Below are 17,821 nucleotides of genomic sequence, written 5' to 3' on the forward strand. Positions count from 1 at the left end.
GCTGTTCCTGCATTTGGTGTGGAGGACAATTAGGGAGAAGCATGAAATTGCTTAAGGATGAGGCTGGGTTGCATTGGTAGAAGCATAGATGGGGATTAGGAGTTGCATAGAAAGAGAAGGATGGGTGAGGCAAGATAATTGGGTGTGAGGAGTGATGTGATGGGTTAGGCTTGAGAAGGCAGAGTGAGTTGGTGAGGTGATGCACACAGCTGGATGTAGGTGAATGCGCAACTGTACTCATCTTTCTTGACCTGCTTATGTCACTCAAGCACTTGCTGCACTGAATCTATAACAGTGGCACATGTTTCTGCTCCTGACTCCCTTGGTCACCTCCAGCCATGCTTTTTTGATGTCACTGACAGGTTTCTTCCTGCCATTGCTAGGGCAGATTATCTCTCTGCACCTGCCCTCAGCCCACAGCAGCAGGTCAAGGGAGGCATCAGTGAAGCACGGCATAGTTTTTGCCCATTTGGAATCCATTCTTAAACTTCTTGGCCCTTTAAGTACTTGAGTTGAGATGTGCATCCCCATCACACTGCCACCCATTGAACGATAAACCCGGAAGTAAAACGCTGGTGATCTGACTGAGTTAAAAAGCCACTGACAGAGGTGATGATCTTTCTGCCAGGTTTCCCATGCGATATTCGACTATCCTGCTTCCAATGTATCTCCCTGGTAATATCAGGGCCTACATGTTCCCTTCCCTTTCCTTTTTGATGTGTATTTTTCCTGCCATTCTGCACATTATAGGTATGGTAGCATTGTGGTTATGTTACTGGACCAGTGATCCAGCAGCCTGGATGAATAATCTGGATATTTGAATTCAAATCCCATCACAGCATCTGGGGAATTTAAATTCAGATTAATTAAATAAATCTAGAATCAAAAAATGTTATCAGTAATGGTGACCATGTAGTTACTGGATTGCTGTAAAAACCCATCTCATTCACGAATATTCTGCAAGGAAGGAAACCTGCTGTCCTTATCTGGTCTAGCCTATAAGACTCCAGACCCACAGCAATATGGTTGGCTCTTAACTGCCCTCTATTGTAACAAAACTGCTATGAAAAGCTATAATCCACATAGACGATGGTGCTTCAAGAAGGTAGCTCAACACTGCCTTTCAAGGGCAATTAGGGGTGTTGCCAGCAACACCCACATCTTGTGAATGAATAAAAAAATCTGCACAATTCATCTTGGCTCTTCAGGTAGGTTTCTCAGTTATTGATAGTAGAAAACAACAACTCAAAATGCTGGAAACACAGCAAGTCAATCAGCATCAGATCGAGTATGTAATTGCAAATGAACTTCAACTATGACTTGTATTTATATAGCGCCTTTAACAAATAAAACATCCCAAGGCACTTCAATATACATATGTATGAGGTAATATATTCTGGTGGGAAAAATAAGATGGCCACATGCTTCTTTGAAAATAAGTGTCCAAATGGGTTAGAGGAACAAAGGGATCTGGGGTACAGATACACAAATCACTAAAACTACACTGGTTAATAAGACCATAAACAAAGTACTGGGGTTCATTTCTAGAGCGATAGAATTGAAAAGCAGAGAAGTTATGTTAAACTTATATAGAACTTTGGTTAGCCGTGTTACAATCAGGTGAGGAAGGGGTCTTGGGCTCCCCTCTTGTTTTATCTTTTAAAACACAGTGATTTTTAGCATACCACCTCAGTGAGTCTTTGCTCACTGCTCTCTAATTGTAATTGCAAATGAGCCAATCAGACAGGCTTTCTTTGGTTTGAACAAGAACAAAGTGACTCCTGACTATGCAGACCAGCGTCGACATCATCAGAGCGCGCCCAGCTTCACACATGCGCAGAATGGACCCTTGCTGTCAGTATGGTACTGTGCATGCGCAGCCTACTTGCCAGGACTAATTCACACATGCACGTGAAAACGTCATTCACGTATTTCAACGTCTGCTCGACACTCGCTCCCGGCCTCGCCACTTCTCCTCCCTCGGCCGCTCGCTCCCAACTTCACCCCCACCCCACTCCCCACCCCACGTACCTTTGGACCACTCGCTTGCAGCCTCAGTACTTCCTCCCCTCTGCCCTGCCTCTGCTCCTCGCTCCTAGTCCCCGCTCCCTCCCATGGTCGCCACCTTTCTTCCCTGCACGGGGGAAGAGGCAGAGAGAGAGTGACACGGTAAGCAGGGGTGTGATCGGGAGGGAGCGGGGAGTAGAAGCAGGAGGGAGCGGGGAGCAGAAGCAGGAGGGAGCGGGGAGGAAGCGGCGAGGCGAGTGGGGGAGAAGTGACAAGTGGCCGGGGGGGAGAAGTGGTACGGCGGGGAGGGAGCGGCGAGCAGACGGGTGCAGGAGGCAGCGGCAAAGAGAAACGCTGGAGCGGGGTACCGTTGGGAGCAGGATGGAAACGGCGTTCGCAGCCACTGTGGCCATTTGGGTTTCATTTGTTTTCATTTTTGTGATAAATTGAGCAGCGCCATCTTTAATCCTGGCAGCTGCCAAAAATGTTACAGTGATGTTTCAATGCATGAAGCTGCATTTGCACATGTGCAAGTACTGCGTCACCTAGTGCTTGTGTTGTCAGCAAACTCAGCCAAGCAAGAAAGATGTAAGTTTATTAGCCTGATCACCCTAACTCAATTAAAACTACTAAAGTATGCAATGCAACCATGCTAGCATACATACGAGAGAAACACACACACAAATAGATACAGAGGTGAGAAAGAATTCGGGAGGGGGGTTGAAGTAAAGTTGGAAACAAATGGAATACAGTTACTGTCTCTTATTTTTGATGTAAAGTCCTTGGTTGAAGTGGAGGTCTTGGCGTTCTTGCTGGGGCCCAGTGCACAATTTCAAGCTTGCTTCTCTGGTACCAGAAGGCTGAAGAGGTGCTCTGTCTTGAGGCTTAAGCTGCTACTGTGGGTCCCTGGGACTTTGCTTGAGAGAGAGACATAGAGAGGGAAGCCTTCCACCTTTGTTCTCAATTTGCAGTCTATCACCTTTCTGTGAGGCATAATTCAAACAGTCCCCAGTCTGGCCAGCAGGTAGGTCATGTGACCATCTCTTTGTTTGAGACAACATCTTCTGGGAGGGTTGTTGATTTCAAAACTTCCCAGAGACACACGGTGGTGTGTGGAGTTTTGGCTCTTACACAGACAAAGAATGTTGATTATCATAATTGCGCAGACCAATTTTGTTAATTGAGGTCCAACCAGTTCCCATCCACCACCACCCTCCTCCGCCTGGCTGAACTTCTTCTCACATTGAACAACCTCTCCTTCAACTCCACTCACTTCCTTCAAGTAAAAGCTGTTACTATGGGTACCCGCATGGGTCCTAGTTATGCCTGTCATTTTGTGGGATATGTCGAACATTCCTTGTTCCAGTCCTACTCAGGCCCCCTCCCCCAACTCTTTTTCCCATACATTGATAACAGTATCGGTGCTGTTTCCTGCTCCCGCCCCGAACTGGAAAACTTTATCAACTTTGCTTCTAATTTCCACCCTTCTCTCACCATGGTCCATCTCCGACACTTCCCTTCCCTTCCTCGACTTCTCTGTCTCCATCTCTGGGGATAGGCTATCTACTAATATCCATTATAAGCCCAGCGACTCCCACAGCTACCTCGACTACACTTCTTCACACCCTGCCTCCTGTAAGGACTCCATTCCATTCTCCCAGTTTCTCCGTCTCCGACGCATCTGCTCTGATGATGCTACCTTCCATGACAGCACTTCTGATATGTCTTCCTTTTTCCTCAGCCGAGGATTCCCCCCCACTGTTGTTGACAGGGCCCTCAACCGTCTCGCCCATTTCCCACACCTCTCACCTCACCCCTTCCCCTCCCTACCAGAACCGCGACAGGGTTCCCCTTGTCCTCACTTTTCACCCCATCAGCCTCCATATCCAAAGGATCATCCTCCGCCATTTCCGCCACCTCCAGCGTGATGTCACTACCAAATGCATCTTCCCCTCCCTTCCCCGTCAGCATTCTGAAGGGATTGTTCCCTCCTCGACACCCTGGTCCACTCCACCATTACCCCCACCACCTTGTCCCCTTGCCACGGCATCTTCCCCTGCAATCGCAGGAGGTGTAATACCTGCCCATTTACCTCTTCTCTCCTCACTATCCCAGGCCCCAAACACTCCTTTCAGGTGAAGCAGCGATTTACTTGTACTTCTTTCAATTTAGTATACTGTATTCGCTGTTCACAATGTGGTCTCCTCTACATTGGGGAGAACAAACACAGACTGGGTGACCGCTTTGCAGAACACCTCCGCTCAGTCCGAAACCATGACCCTGAGCTTCCGGTTGCTTGCCATTTCAACACTCCCCCCTGCTCTCATGCTCACATCTCTATCCTGGGATTGCTGCAGTGTTCCAGTGAACATCAATGCAAGCTCGAGGAGCAGCTTCTCATTTACCGATTAGGCACACTATAGCCTGCTGGACAGAACATTGAGTTCAATAATTTCAGAGCATGACGGGCCCCCATTTTACTTTTATTTTTAGTTATTTTTTCTTTTTTCTTTTTTATATATTTTTTGTTTTATTTTATTTCATCTTAGTTTGTTCAGTTTGCTTACCCACTGTTTTTTTCATGTTTGTACTTGTGGCTGTTCAATTTTCAGTCTGTTAACACCCTATTTGTACTAATGCTTTGTCTTTCAACATACCATTAACATATTGTTTGCCTTTGCTCCATGACCTTCTGGTCAGCTATTCTGTGACCTTGTCCTATCTACAACTTCTCCTTTGTTATCTCTTTTTCCACCCCGCTTTACTTGCTTAAAACCTTTCACATTTCTAATATTTGCCAGTTCTGAAGAAGGGTCACTGACCTGAAGCGTTAACTCTGCTTCTCTCTCCACAGATGCTGCCAGACCTGCTGAGTATTTCCAGCATTTCTTGTTTTTATTTCAGATTTCCAGCATCCGCAGTATTTTGCTTTTATTTTATTGTTAATTGAATCAGTGAGCACTCCCATTGTCTCTCTATTCAACTGTCTCTCAGAGTGCAAATGTGCAACCATGTTTTCAGCTGTTCAGCTCTGTGGTCTTTTTAAACAAGTTATGTGCAATGTTCAGTAATAAAGTTTCAGTAGTGTCCCACATGACGAAATTAATATGTTTCCATTTGGCAGGTGTGGTTTCCGTCACAGTCTGCTCTTGAAGTACGGTAAACAATACCAGTCTCCATATTATGAAGACATACTGCGGAAGGTGCAAAAAAGATTCAATAGAATGATACCAGAGCTAAGAGGTTAAACCTATCATAAAAGATTGGGACAGGTTGGGGCTCTTTTCTCACATGACTACGGCAAGCCAGGAGACACATTAGTGCAGTATTGCATTTCTATCCCAAACATCCCCCTTTTCATACAAAGAAAAATTTGCATGCATTATCATTTATACTGTGAGTTGCCCAAGTTACCACCATGCACTCAACTGTTCTCATGCATTAGTAGTTCGTCAGTCTCGTCAGTCTCTGCACATGCCTTGCACGCATAGTCATTAAATCGTGCCTGTCTCTTAATGGTGCGCGTGCGCGTTGTCATTAGTTGTTCATCTGGTTGATTTTCCTTTTCCGGCGAGTGTCGTTCCCTTGTCACTTCTTGCCGCGATAACTGTTGTCGTTCCATTTCCGTTGTTGGGGTGCTGTGGACCTCTGGGGCTGATGGTTGTTCTGAGGTCTGTGCAGTTGGTGAGTGCTTATCTTCCTGATTGCTACCTGCTTTGATGGAACAGCTTCTCCAGATGTGCGTATGTGCCTGCGGTTATAACGGTATATCTGGTCATTCACTTCCACCGCCTACAATTGAGGTGACAAGTGTTCTATGCAGGTCCCAAGTTGACATTTGGACTGACTCTTGTTGACAGCATTGAACATTTGTACCCTGACTGGCTCTCCAATGCTCAATTCTGGCAATGGTTTTGCAGTTTTGTCAAAGTGAAATTTGACTGTGATTTTGGCACTCATGCCTGTCACTGCTTCTGGCTTCAGTAGCTTTTTTGCTATTGGAAGAGTAGTTTGGGTGTGGCGTGACATTAGTCTTTGTACCAAACTACTTTCCATGCCCTCGGTAGGTGTGTTTCTCCGCTCGAGGAATGCCTTCCAAATGCCTGTGCCAGATTTGCTCAATTTCTTTATGATTCCTTTGGTGATTTTCACTGCTGGCTCAGCCTTTCCATTGGACTGGGGATAGTGTAGAGATGATGTACGGTGTTGAATTTCCGAATCCTTTATGAAGCGGTTGAATTTTTCACTCGAGTACCGAGGGCCATTGTCAGTCATCACAATGTCTGGAATGCCCTAATGACTCTAGTGTGCTTTCAGGCATTCTACAATCTCACTGGCAGTCATTGAGATCAGCTGGTCTACCTCCCAGTAGTCAGAATAGTAGTCTACGGTAACAAGATAATCAGTTCCTGTGAGTGTGAAGAGGTCTACTCCCAGCTTCATCCATGGTCTGTCTGGGACATCATGTGTCATCAGTGGCTCTTTAGCTTGCTTAGCTTGGTATTTGTTGCATGCACTGCACTGGCTGATGTGGTCCGTGATTTCATTGCTCATGGTTGGCCAGTGGAGCACTTCTCTTGCCTTCCTCAGACTTGGCTCAATTTCTTAATGGTTTGCACGGATGAGCTTTATTATCTCTCCTCTCAACTCTTTAGGGATGATGATTCTATTTCCTTTGTACAAGATGCCATCTTGGGCTGTCATTTCATCTCTATAAGCCCAATACGCTCTTGTGACCACAGGAGCGTCCTTGATGCTGTCAGGCCATCCTTTCATCACTACTTCTTACAACACTTCCAGAGTTGGATCTAGTTGGGTAGTTCGCTTGATTTGAGCAAGGCGTGTGTCTATCAGATTCAATGTCTCTGCTGGGATGATGACTTCCAGAGTAAAGGCCTGCTCAGGTCAGGAAAAAAAAAACCCGACCCGAACCCGGCAGAACCACATCGGACCTGAGCCTGACCCAGCCCAAGTCCTTCCATTTTTTTCCCACGCCCGACCCGAACCGAGCCCGAGCCCGACCTGACCTGACCGAGCCCGACCTGACCACCTGAATGTTCACTTTACCTACCTTCCAATTCCGAATCCGTTTTTCACTTTTTCAGTTTGTGCAGATAAGCAACAAAAACTGTAATTGAACGTGAAAGGTTGTTTAAAAATATGAAGATTAGAGCCACAAAGTCAGTGATTGTTTGGTCACGAGTTAAATAGAAACCCATGGAGTTGTGCCCAAACAGTATCTGTATTGCTTAAAATAAACACAGCAATTGCCCAAAGGCTCAGAAAATATCATTATACATTACCGAGACTCCTGCTTTACAGGTTTGAAATACTTGCTGCAAGTTTATCCAGTGAGCACCTGAGATGCAGAGACCAGGAAGGTCCTCAGTGATTATTATAAAATATACAGTATTTATATAAAATATATAAAATGATCACCGTCAGGACTCTAGTCTAGTACAGTACAGTATTGTATGTGTGTAGACTAGAGTCCTGACAGTAATCATTTTATATTTTTTATATAAATACCGTATATTTTATAATAATTATTCACTCAGGACCTTCCTGGGCTCTGCATCTCAGCTGCTCACTGGATAAACTTGCAGCAAGTATTTCAACCTGTAAAGCAGGAGTCTAGGTAATGTATAATGATATTTTCTGAGCCTTCGGGCAATTGCTGAGTTTATTTTAAGCAACACAGATACTGGTACAGTGTGGCACAACCTGTCTGGGCACAACTCCATGGGTTTCTGTTTAACTCGTGACCAAACAAGCACTGACTTCGTGGCTCCAATCTTCATCTTTTTAAACAACTTTTCAAGTCCAACTAATACTGTGTGTGTCCGACCCGACCCGACCCGACCCAAGCCCGAAAGCTGGACCCGGAGGAGCCACCCGACCCGACCCGACACATGTCTTCGGGTTCCATCGGGTTCGGGTCGGGTAGCAGGCCTTTATTCCAGAGCATGTCGAGCTGCAGCTTCATGTTGGATTTGGAAGATTTCACACTGTGTCGTAGCATCCTCTACTTTCTTCATAGTGAGTGCAGCTCGCAACAGCTTGTCAGTGATGTACATCTGTTTCCCTTGCTTGTATGTCACATTCAGACGATATCTCTGTAACCGGAGTAACATCCTTTGCAGACGCTTTGGAACAGATAGTTGCAGCTTGAGGAAAATATTTTGAGGTGGCTTGTGGTCAACTCGACTGTCACTTTGTCTCTTCCAAATAGGTATTGATGAAAATGTTCACGAGCAAAGACAATGGCCAGGCACTCTTTCTCGATCTGCGCATAGCATCGTTCCGTTTGCATTAACGCCCTGGATACAAATGCAACCAGTTGTTCTTGCTGCATTAGGGTTGCTCCATGTCCTATCTTGCTGGCATCACATTGCAGGGTAACTTCATCTTTTACGTCATAGTATGTCAGCACTCGTGTTGCAGTCACTAGTTGCTTGATTTTAGTGAACAATGCAAATTCTTCTGTGCCCCAATACCACTGCATGTCCTTGGCAGTGAGTTGGCGTAATGGTTCATACTCCGACAACAAATTGGGCAAGAATTTTGCTAAATAGTTGATGAATCCAAGAAATCGTTGCACTGCTTTTAAATTTGTTGGTCACTGCATCGCTGCTACTGCTCTCACCTTTTCAGGATCTGGGCGAAGACCTTTTGCTGTCAGTACATCACCTATGTAGTTGACTTCAGGCATCTTTAATTGCAATTTATTCTTGTTCGGCTTCAGGTTCATCTGGCGAGCTCTGTCCAACAGTCACAATAGATTTTGATCATCGTCAGTAAAGGCTTCTTCCATTGTGTCTTCACATCCATAAACTAGATAATCCACCATAGCTTCCACTCCGGGAAGATGCTCATGCTGCCTGTGTTGTTTCTCCTCTGGAGGCATGGAAATGCCAAACGGCATGCTCAACCATCTGTATCTCCCGAACGATGTCCAGAAAGTGGTTAGAAAGTTACTGCTTTCATCCAGCTTCACTTGCCAGTAACCATCCTTCACATCTAGGGTAGAGAAGATTTTTGCCTTTGCAAGTTGTGGCAAAATTCCTTTAATGGTTGGCATGGGGTAGTGAGATCTCTTCAGAGCTTTATTTAGATCCTTTGGGTCGATGCGTACTCGCAGCTTTTCAGGTTGTTTCACTGCTACCATGCTGCTAATCCAAGGGTTGTCACTTTCTTGATTACTCCCTTCTTTTCCAGCTCTTCTATCTTGTCTCTCAGGTTGGCCTTGAGGGTAGCAGGAATTTTCCTCGTTAGATGCTGAATTGGTCTTCCCTCTCATCTACTTCGAGATGATATTCGCCAGGAAGACATCCTAAACCTGTAAATACATCTTTGTACTCCTCTAGGATTTGTTCTGCGGTCAATGGTTTAGTGCGCTGCGACACATTGAAAATCTCTTTTTGCACATTGAGGGTTACCAGTCCAAACTTTAAACTTGCTTCAGCAGAGATGCTTGCCGTCTATTCTCTGGAACTCCAGATCTTCGTTCTTGCCATTGCATTGGCTCTCAGAGTAACTTGGCCTCTTGGCACTAGTATGATGCCATCATATAGCCTCAACCTTACTTTCGAGGGCTTCATTTTTGGATTGTCACTTTGCACAAGTCTGTGACGGTCATGATGTTGCATGACGCACCAGTGTCTATCTGGCAATTTATGTAGACTTGATATTCTCCTTCTGTAGCCATCATTCCAACAGTCAGAAACCATTTATCGACCTGACTAAACCAACCTGTTGTATGGTGTTTAGTGATGTGTCAGAATCTTCAGCTGACATCTCTCCAGTGGTCATCCGTACCTGCTTGTTGTGCTTTCCTTCTAGCCAAACACTTTTGTGCAGAATGATTCAGCTTCTTGCAGTGAGGACACTGCTCTCCCCATGCTGGACATGCCTTCTTTTCCTGTGCGTGATGTCCTCCTCAGTATTTGCATCCTGCCTTTTGTCTGTGATCTTTCTGCCCTTTTGGCCTATAATGTCTATCAGCATAATGCGAGGCCTGGTCTGTTCTGCCATGAGTATGGTCTCGCTGCTGATTTACACCTTCTGCACTTCTGCACATGTCAATTGCTTCCTGAGAGTAAGTATGTCAGGATCTCTTGTGCCTAATACAATCCTTTCTTTAATTAGATCATCTTGTAGTTGCGCAAATTCACAGGATTCTGCGAGCTGTGTTAATGCAGTCACATATTGATCAATGGACTCTTTTTCACCTTGGGCCCTAATATTGAACACATACCATTCATAGGTTACGTTCGCTTGGGGTTCAAAGCATGCCTTCAAGGCGTTCAAAATTTCTGCCATCCGTTTTTTTTGTTCTTCAGAGAGATTTAGGGTGGAATACATTTTGTAACAGTCTCTCCCCAACAATGATAAAAGTATAGCTACTCACAGCCGCTCTGGTTTGTTAATTTAATCTGTCGCAATTTCGTAATTTTGCCATTGTGAGTGGAAAAACTGCCAGTTTTTGTTTCATATCACCTTTCATTTCTACCGGCATAGGCGGAGGAAAATTTGCAGCCAATGTCTTACCCTGCGCTTTCAGCTGTTTCTTTGTTCCTTTTCTGAGGCTTCCTGTGGCTTTTAGCAGTTGTGACCATTCTTGTGGCCTTTGTTCCGTAGCTATGCTTCTTCACCACTCAGTCTCAGCTCCACTTCTGACACTATGTTATGAGCTCACAGGACACTACTCTGATGTGGACTCTGTCTTTCATGAAACAAAGTGATTCCTGACAACGCAGCCGGCCGCTGACGTCATCAGACTGTGCAAGCTGTGCACATGCGCAAACGGGCTCCTGCTCTCTGCGCATGTGCGGCGTCCCGCATTGCCAGGGCAGGTTGGCACATGCACAGATGATGTCATCACGCAACGCGGGCAAGCGGGGAGAGTGGGGGAAACAGGGAGAGGGGGGAAGCGGGGAGAGAGCAGGGGGGAAGCGGGAAGAGAGCGGGAGGGAAGCAGAGAGAGAGCAGGGGGGGAAGCGGGGAGCGAGCGGCCTTAAGCCACTGACTGCAGGCCACTCGCTCCCCGCTCCCCCCCCTCGCTCGCTCCGGCAGCTCAGTCCCTGCTCCACCCCACCCGTTCCCTGCCTCCTCCCCCACCCGCTCTACCCCTGCCCGTTCCCCCGCCCTCCCTCTCCAGCCATTGTGTGCTGCCATGGGTTTACATTGCCTTTCTGTGATTATTTGAGCAGCACCATTCTTTAGTTCTGGCAGCTGCCTGAACATCGCAGACTTTGACGTTTTAGTGGAACAGGCAGCATTTGCGCATGTGTCAGTACAGCGCCACCTAGTGGTTGCATTGACAGCAAATGCAGCCTTAATGAAACTGGCTGTGATGGCTGCCTCCAGTCAAAGTGCCTCATGGTACAGCAAGCCAGGAGGTACATGAGTACAGTATAGTAAAAGCAAAATACTGCAGATGCTGGAAATCTGAAATAAAAACAAGAAATGCTGGAACCACTCAGCAGGTCTGGCAGCATCTGTGAAAAGAGAAGTGTTAACATTTTGGGTCAGTGACCCTTCTTCGGAACTGACAAATATTAGAAAAGTCACAGGTTATAAGCAAGTGAGGTGGGGGTGGGGCAAGAGATAACAAAGGAGGTGTAGATTGGACCAGGCCACATAGCTGACGAAAAGGTCATAGAGCATCTCTTGCCCCACCCCCACCTCACTTGCTTATAACCTGTGACTTTTCTAATATTTGTCAGTTCCGAAGAAGGGTCACTGACCCGAAACGTTAACTCTGCTTCTCTTTTCACAGATGCTGCCAGATCTGCTGAGTGGTTCCAGCATTTCTTGTTTTTATTTGAGTGCAGTATAGCATTTCTATCCCAAACAAGTGTCACAAATAAATCCAATAGGGAGTTCAGGATAAGCCTCTTTACCCAGACAATAGTTAGAATAGTTAGAGCCAACTGTGCAACAGCCCCGACAAACAAATTTCTCTGCAGCACCTGTGGAAGAGCCTGTCGCTCTAGAATTGGCCTTTATAGCCACTCCAGGGGCTGCTTCACAAACCACTGACCACCTCCAGGCGCGTATCCATTGTCTCTCGAGATATGTGGAACTCACTATCACAAGGGAGTATTTGAGGCAAATAGCACAGATGCAGTTAAAGGAAAACTAGGTAACACATGCGGGAGAAAGGAACAGAGGGTTACGTTCATGGTATTATATGAACAGAGGTAGGAGGAGGCTTATGTGCAGCATAAACTAGCATTGACCTGTTGGGTCTAATGGCCTACGTTTTGTGCTAATCATACTTAGTGGTCATACTGTTCTAATGAAAGGTCACAGACCCGAAACGTTAACTCTGCTTTTTCTCTCCACAGTTGTTCCCAGACCTGCTAAGTACTTCCAGCACTTTCCATTTTCACTTCGCACTTGGTGACCTCTGAGCAGAGTGGCCAAGGGGGCGCGGCTTCTTGTGGAAGGCGGAGCTTGCAGAGAGAGGGCGCGAGGCTGAAGACGTACGCTTGCGCATAAATTGTAAGGCGATGCGCAGGCGTGAATTCGTTGCCTGAGGTAAGCCTGTGACGGACAGTGCTGGAAACGGCGGTTAATCAATGAATGAGTGTATGGTGGTGGAGGTTGGATAGTGGGGAACGAGAGGGCGGCGGCAACGTCTGAAGCAGGTGACGTCGCCAAGCAGATCAGTCGCTGCGCTCGGGTAAGTGCACGACAAAACTGCGGGTACCGGCAGACTGTGCGTGTTGTTGCACATGCGCAGAGTATGGAACACGGGGACGCATGCGCAGTAAGAGGTCTGCTGACTCGGAAGCTGCAACAGTTTATTTCCCAACCTAGACAGAGAGCTGACAGCAAAGCCGCAACCCTGCCCACATCTACATGGATACTGGTAAACCCTGGTATTAATGGACTTTTATACATGTTTCTTTTTGACTGTTAAATCTTATGTCCATCTTCTTCATCTGAAGTATAGTGTTAGCACCTATAGTTCGCCCATAAGGGTAACCAAAGCAGTCGTTGTGAAAGAGTTAAACGTACTCTGTTTGAAAACAATGGCTACCTGAAGGATTCAGATAATCTTTTTTTTATTCATTAATGAAATGTGGGCGTCACTGGCTATGCCAGCATTTATTGCCCATTCCTAATTGCCCTTGAGAAGGTGGTGGTGAGTTGCCTTCTTGAACTGCTGCAGTCCATGTGAGGTATTTACACCCATATCATATGAATTATAGGCTGTAGTCTATTTGAGGGGTTCAGATGGCCTTTTGAAACTGGAAATCAGCATCCATTCAGGAACTCTGAGTACTTAAAGTGTAATGGTCACACAAGTCGCAATTAGTGTTTTGGCAGACAACTGCAGTTAATTTCTGAGAAAAGTAAACTTGAGTATTGCTGAAAATAGAGATGTGTTGAAGTTTTTGTCTTGCACTCATCAGGACAATCTGAAAGAATACCAATGTAAGGGAAAACAACGACTTTATACCGCATGAGCAGAGCGTGTTGATTGGGAAATGAACTCTGATTGAGGCGTTGCCATGGAGAATGTACCAGTTACGATGACTGACAGTTAACTGCCGAGTTTTGTTTTGAAATTTAAACCAGGCAGCTTGACTCTTTTTATTGGTCAAGGTGTTGCCCTGAGGAATGAACCAGTGAATGGCTGTCACTTATTTTGTTTAGCTGGAATAGGCGCAATGTTTGTACATGTTACTTATGTCTGCAAAAAACAGGGCCCTGTGTGCTAATATATGTAGCTTCCAGTACGTGCAAATGTGCTGCACTGCGAGCCTTACTGACAATCTTAACTTGGTTGTTAGCGTAATTCCTAGCACGCTGAGGATTGTTTAGCAAATGCTGTCCAATTGCAGATTCACATCTAATGTTGGATACTGCGTTTTGAGCTTTGCAAGCACGGGCTGTTTGAGTATGGCCTGTGCCTTCCCCGTTGCGAACTGCAAGAATTTATAATGGGAAATAGAGAAATGGCAGAGAAGCTAAATGATTACTTTGTGTCTGTCTTCACTGAGGAAGAATTAAAGATCCAAGGGATTAGGGAGAATGAGCAAGGAAATTAGTATTCGGCAGAAGTTTGTATTGGAGAAATTAATGGGGCTGAAGGTTGATAAGTCCCCAAGACCTGATATCCTACATCCTAGAGGGTTAAAAGAGGTGGCTATGGAGATAGTGGATGCATTGGTGATCATCTTCCAAAATTCTATAGATTCTGGAGCAGTTCCTGCAGATTGGAAGGTAGCAAATGTCACCCCACTATTTAAGAAGGGAGGGAGAGAGAAAACAGAGAATTACAGATCTGTTAGCCTTACATCAGTCATTGGGAAAATGCTAGAATCTATTCCAAAGGATGTGATAAATGGACACTTGGGTAATAATCTGATTGGGCATAGTCAACATGGATTTATGAATGGGAAATCATGTTTGATGAACCTATTGGAGTTTTTTGAAGATGTTACTAACAGAATTGATAGGGGAGTTGGTGGATGTGGTATACTTGGATTTTCAGAAGGCTTTTGATAAAGTCCCCCACAGGAGGTTGGTTAGCAAAATTAAAGCACTTGGAATAGGAGGTAATATACTGGCATGGATTAAGAGTTGGTTAACGGGCAGAAAGCAGAGAGTAGGAATAAGCGGGTCATTCTCACATTGGCAAGCTGTGACTAGTGGGGTACTGCAGGGATCAGTGCTTGGGCCCCAGCTGCTCACAATATATATCAATGATTTGGATGTGGGGATCGAATGTAGTATTTCCAAGTTCGCGGATGACACAAAACTAGGTTGGAATGTGTGTTGTGAGGAAGATGCAAAGCGGCTTCAAGGGGATTTGGGCAGATTTAGTAAGTGGGCAGGAATGTGGCAGATGGAATATAATGTGGAAAAATGTAAGGTTGTTCACTATGGGAGGAATAGATGTGCAGAGTATTTCTTAAATGGTAAGAGATTAGAAAGTGTTGATGTACAAAGGGACCTGGGTTTCTTGTTAATTAGTCACTGAAAGCCAACATGCAGGTGCAGCAAGCAATTGAGAAGGCTAATTGTATGTTAGCCTTTATCGCAAGAGGATTTGAGTAGAGGAGTAGTGAAGTCTTGCTTCAATTATATAGAACCTTGGTTAGACCACATCTGGAGTACTGTGTGCAGTTTTGGTCCCCTTACCTTAGGAAGGATATTATTGCCATAGAGGGAGTGCAACGAAGGTTCACCAGACTTGTTTCTGGGATGGCGGGACTGTCCTATGAAGAAATTGGGCCTGTGTTCTCTAGAGTTTCGAAGAATGAGATATGATCTCATTGAGACCTACAAAATACTTAAAGGGATAGACAAGGTCGATGAAAGTAAGATGTTTCCCCTGGTTGGGGAGTCTAGAACCACGGACACAATTTCAAAATAAGGGGGAAGCCACTTGGGACAGAGATGAGGAGAAATTTCTTTACTCAGAGGGTTGTGAATCTTTGGAATTCTCTACCCCAGAGGGCTGTGGCAGCTCAGTCATTGAATATGTTTAAAGCAGGGATTGACCAATTTCTAAATACCAATGACCTAAGGGGACATGAGGATAGTGTGGGAAAAAGGCATTGAAGTGGATAATCAGCCATGATAGTATTGAATGGCTGGGCAGGCTCAATGGGTTGAATGGCCTACTCCTGCTCCTCTGTTCCTATGATATGCAAGGCCTGTATGGTCTTTGCACATGTGAAGGAATCGTTCACCGTGCATGTGGAGAACTTGCTCAAAACTGGTTGTAACAATTCGCCCAACCATTTGGCCAATACCTGTTGTGCAGAACTGTCTTAGATAGGGCATAGAGGGACATCACTTTTGTGTTGCATTCTCCATGGCAACGCCTCTACCAATCAGCACTCCTCATGCAGTATAAAGTCATTGTTTTCCCTTACGTTAGTATTCTTGCGGATCGTCCTGATGAGTGCAAGACGAAAAGCTTCAACAACATGTCTCTGTTTTCAGCAGTGCTCAAGTTCTGTACTACCAAACGACGAATAGTAAACTTGATTACCTCTCCTTTTCTTGTTTATAGTTTTCCAACATTGAATTAAAATGATGCCGAAGTACTTCACTGAAGGACAGGTGTACACTGTTCCAATCATCCAGTCAGATTTGCGACGTGAGGAAGCTATTCACCAGATCAGTGATGCCCTTCAATATCTCCAAAAAATCTCCAATGATGTTTTCACTAGGTATGGACCATAAAGGGCATGAGTAATGAGAAATGTGTATAAATATTGGGCTGTGTGTGTTCCTGAGCAGGAGGATTACTCCACAGATTTATTTGTGTTTTTGCCTCTTGAGGTGCTAGATATTGTGTTTGTGACAATTGTAAGAACAAGCTAGTAAACTCAGTTGTTGCAATTTTTTTTTTTGCTAGTTTGGATAGGCTTTTTTATTTCATAAGGAAGCATAGAGAGTACTTTGAAATGGAGAAGTGCCTGTCAGGCAATAAAATATCTTGCGGCATGTCATAATGAAGGAATGAATAGTAAACGGTAAAAGGGGAAGTAACCAAAATGATGGGTTTGAGGAGGCTTTCAAAGACCAAGATGTAACAAGATAGTTGTCTTTACGGAGGGGGAGGGGAGTTCCAATGAACGGGGCAGATTTTAAATTTGCCTCTGCAAAGATTATGTGAAGTAAGCACTGGAGCCTGGTTATATCAGGAAACAAGTGAGATGGATACAGAGCTGGAGAAAAAGGTTTATAGAAGAGTATAATTGATATGGTTGGGATGTATTTCATTGATACTGAGATTGGATGAATTACAATGATCTTTATCAATCCTCAATCTACCTTTTCTAGGCTGCTGAGATATGGAGGGTTAAGGCTGTGGAGAGATTCATTGAGAATGAAGATATTGAATTGATTCTGTTGGGCACCAACATACCAGTTGAGGTCAGGAGGAAAGATGAGTGCATGACAGAATTTGGTTTTGTAAGTTATGAAAGATGGAGTTCAAGAGGCCAGCAGTGGTTGTTAAAGAAACTAAATTTGGAGCTAATGGAAACACAGATGAGGGTTTCAGTGAGTGCAGTGGATCAGTATGAGGCTAGTTCCTATGCTCCGTAAGTATCAGAGTGCACCTTCACTGCTCAGTTCCAACCTGTATGAAATTTTAACTTTGATGCAACAATGATGATCACTTTGGTTATCTAAATTAGATATTCATGTCTTTTGCATATGCTGCCAAGTGCTCCTCCAGTCTTTCTGAAGGTGGATTGAGCAAATACTTCGTAAGATGAGGCCAGATATGAATTGTCTCATTTTATTTCAGAGCAGGTGAACATACAGAATAACAGTTATGATCAGATCCATGCAACTGGGTCGTCCTGCTTGACTTGAGCAAAACAATTCCTAACTCCCCTCCAGTATTCTCCCACTCACTATTGCTGCTTTTCTGTTTAAAACTTGATTGATTTTGCAGCCTTTATTGGACTTGACTGCCTGTGTCTCTACTTTTGTCCGAGTTCACAGACAAAAGGGAAGGCCTACCAGACAATGCTTGCCAAATGCCCAGAACCACAGAATTCCTATTGCATTGGGTGTGAGGTTTTTATTGGTTAGCATTTTAACCACCCATCTTTGTGCTTCTTTAAATATTTTGTATGCGTACACGTTGCTATTGAAAACCCAACATTTACAAGTTACTGTCTTCAACCTCTAAATGGACAAAAATCCAGAAACATTATTGTGGGAGAAGGGGGCAGATGGTTCTAGTCTCTATGGCACAAGGTCACAAGCTCGTTACTGGAGGTGAAAATGGAGGAAGAAATCAAAGTGGTCAGAGAAGATGGCTGGT

General features: G+C 44.9%; 1 protein-coding gene across 4 annotated transcripts in view; it reads left to right on the top strand.

Moving 5' to 3' along the window:
- The first annotated feature begins 12,480 nt into the window (after positions 1 to 12,480).
- wash1 (WAS protein family homolog 1) overlaps positions 12,481 to 17,821 on the top strand; it is a 33,113-nt gene continuing 27,772 nt past the window's right edge. The window contains exons 1-2 of one of the 4 annotated variants that reach the window (XM_068050678.1): positions 12,481 to 12,552; positions 16,049 to 16,208. In XM_068050678.1, the coding sequence (XP_067906779.1) occupies positions 16,069 to 16,208 (140 nt within the window). In that variant the 5' untranslated portion in view covers positions 12,481 to 12,552; positions 16,049 to 16,068. The other 3 variants (XM_068050677.1, XM_068050676.1, XM_068050675.1) reach the window with 3 other exon arrangements.

This window comes from Heterodontus francisci, chromosome 18 (assembly GCF_036365525.1).
Source record: "Heterodontus francisci isolate sHetFra1 chromosome 18, sHetFra1.hap1, whole genome shotgun sequence".
Classification (NCBI taxonomy): domain Eukaryota; kingdom Metazoa; phylum Chordata; class Chondrichthyes; order Heterodontiformes; family Heterodontidae; genus Heterodontus; species Heterodontus francisci.